General features: G+C 33.3%; 1 protein-coding gene across 1 annotated transcript; it reads left to right on the forward strand.

The window, feature by feature from the left end:
• The first annotated feature begins 1,073 nt into the window (after positions 1–1,073).
• On the forward strand, positions 1,074–2,489 carry LOC131061476 (carbon catabolite repressor protein 4 homolog 1-like). The gene is made up of 2 exons (XM_057995176.2): positions 1,074–2,270; positions 2,403–2,489. The coding sequence occupies exons 1-2, from the start codon at positions 1,074–1,076 to the stop codon at positions 2,487–2,489; spliced, it is 1,284 nt and encodes a 427-aa protein (XP_057851159.2).
• Positions 2,490–3,204: the final 715 nt, after the last annotated feature.

The raw sequence follows: 3,204 nt of genomic DNA on the forward strand, positions 1-3,204 counted from the left end.
AAGGAGACAAAGAAATTAGGTAAATATATATTTAAATTTATTTACCTATAGACAATAGGAAAGAAATGATTAAGTTATTTCAGTTTAGAAAAAAGATTGGGTGACTAGAGATGAATATTGACTTTATTAATTAAATAATAGTATTATTTAATAAATAGAGATTCATTCAATTAATTATAAAGGAAATGGCCAGGCTATTACTAATTGATAAAATGTCAATTTTAGGTGTCTAGTAGGATATTCTTGTGTCCTACATTTTTCGAATGGGCATAGATTCCTTTACACTTTTTCAATTTTTATCCATGAATCTTTCGGTAATAGTAGTGTACACATTGATTTCCTTTGAAGATCAAGTCTCCTAGTGAAAAGGATAAGGTAAAACATTGGAATATGACGAGATAAATCATTTATGAAGAAACTGCAAGTTGAATAAAATTAATAAACAAAAAGGTGAATATGATGATGATCTTGAGAGATCTTTTCAAGAAGATGCATGTAATGTTTTAATTATATCCCTGACCACGAATGCATGTAAGGAGGCATGAATGGTCAACTCTTAAAGCACATTTTCAGATGAATCTATATCAAGATTAGCTTCCTTGATGTACTATGATAGTTTTGATGGGGGGAAGGGATACCTCAACTAAACCTCTTAACTCATTATTATTGGTTAGGGAAAACTCTTAACTCTTAACTAAACTTAAAAGTGTCACACATTCAGAATTGACTAACATTTTCTAGGTTTAATATGTTTCTTAACGTATGTAGTCATACTAAAAATACACTTTTAGGTTTAAAAGCGTTAACATTCCAAATTGACTAACATTCTTAGACTTAATACGTTGCTTAGTGTGTGTGATTTAAGATTGGCCATCTAACTCAATTATTATAATCTTTCTTCAATTCTTCAATAAATCATTATGAATGGTAGTGGAATGACGTGACTGTTAATTTGAAGGATGGTGAATGTACACAAACATATGAAAGGCAAAGAAAACCAAAAACATGAGCAACACTGAAAACAAAAACAGAAAGAAAAACCACTGGTACTACAATCTATCGAATAAGCCGCCATGCAAGAAACCAGAGCCAAAGAAGCAAGTGAATCCAGCAGCGAGAGCCAAGAATCGAGCAGCGAAAGCCAAGAATTGGAGAGCAGAAAATGTGAAAATTACACAGAGCCAGCATCTACAAATCCTCCTCCACAGCGCAGGCTTGTGAGCCTCAAAACAGAACAAACTATCAAAGGACCAAAATTCACAGTTTTGACATACAACATTCTGGCAGACAAGTGGAACGAATCGGACAGGAAACACAAAGCCTGCCCAGCGGCTGCACTGGAATGGAATAACCGAAAACACAAGTTGGTCTCTGAAATCATTGCATACAATGCCGATATAATTTGTCTGCAGGAAGTGGAGGAAGAGCACTACAAAAAATACTTCTTAAACCAGTTCAGAAATCACGGATATGATGGGCATTATTTGGCAAAACCTTCAGGGAACCCTAAAGAAGGCTGCGCCACCTTTTTTCTACGTGAAAGATTTTCTTGCATGGAGGAAATTGAAGTGGTGTATGGGAACCAGGAATTCTGCAATTTGGTGGGCGAGAAACTTTATTTAACGGGACATGATCCGCAGTCTTATCATCCCAAGTCTCATTCGAAGCCTACACAGAAAACACTTAGGCGATTCCGCGCTAATAACATAGCTTTGATTCTTTTGTTGAGTTTTGATTCGAATCTGATTTGTGTGGCCAATACCCATGTGTTGGCTAATAAAGATCTACCAGATGTGAAGATGTGGCAAGCTTATTGTCTGCTACACAAATTAGAAGAAATTTCAATGGAGAAAGGGAATGATGATATGCCCATGGTGATCTGTGGTGACTTCAATTCTTTTCCCAGAAGCGCAGCCCACTGTTTACTGGTGGGCAATGAAATTGATCAGAATCACACACATCTTGAGGCTGGTACAAAGTATAGGTTTGATGTAAACAAGTTAAAGAGGAGATCTATTGAATTGTCCAGTGCTTATTCTGCTTATTTTGAGCAAGGAGTTTCAGATTGTGGTGATGAAAATGATGATGTGATGAAGCGTTGGATGAATCCGGAAACCAAAGAGCCCGTGTTTACTCATTATGCATCTGATTTTCAGGAGACTTTAGATTATATATTTTATACCCACAACAATTTAGAGGTGGAAAAATTATTGGAGGTTGTGGATTGGGATACTGTGTCTCAGACGGAGGACAAATATATTCCTTCTAGTGTATGGCCTTCAGATCACATGCTTCTGCTTGCACAATTCTCTTGTATTATTGATAAAGAAAATATTAGGAAAAGGAAAAAGGATTCTTATGATTCTAAATCTATTATAAAAAAATTAAAAATTGAATCAAAGGGAAAAGAAAAAGAAATACATCATAGTGGATGGGACACTGGGGATACTTTAGATCTTGTTGATGAATGGAAAAAATCTTATGATTGAGATCCTCCTCCTTCCCCTCATTACTCCGTTAATTGTGCAAAGGCTTTGTTTTTGTTTATATATTGTATTGTGACTTTAAAATTCTGATATTATAACACCCATCTTTTTAAGAATATGCACAATATTATTTTATTATTGATAATCAAGATATTTTATTCATAAAAATAAAATTTAAATCAAACATGACCTCATTATGGTTAGATTGAAAAGATTTATTTTCCATCCCCTTTAGTTGCTCTATCTGAGGTTTGGAAGCCAATTATTTTGTGGAAAAGCAGAATGCTTGTTCAAATTTAGTTATTCAGTCTTTTAAAAAGTGATTAATGTTCCACTTTGACATTAGTGTCAATTTTGTGCAATTAAATTCATGATAGTAGTGGTAGAGTGAATAAATGGTCCATATTGATATAGCTATCGTGTGGGATGGAATTAACAATATAGATTTGTAGTGAGTATATTTATGGTTGATACTAACACAAAATAATGTTATCATTAAAATTCATAATGATGTTAACAAAATTAATTGATTGCAATGAACGATTATTTATATACCACTTTCTTTACTAGCCATGTTGTAGTTAGTATTAGTGTTTATCATATTTTAATAATATTAATATTATATTAGAATTATCATTATTATTAGCACTAAAACTTTGAGCATAATAGTGTTTGTGTGTATAAATGTAAAAGTCATTGATAATTTCAAAAGGTGATA

The sequence above is a fragment of the Cryptomeria japonica genome, chromosome 8 (genome assembly GCF_030272615.1).
Source record: "Cryptomeria japonica chromosome 8, Sugi_1.0, whole genome shotgun sequence".
In the NCBI taxonomy this organism is placed as follows: Eukaryota; Viridiplantae; Streptophyta; class Pinopsida; order Cupressales; family Cupressaceae; genus Cryptomeria; species Cryptomeria japonica.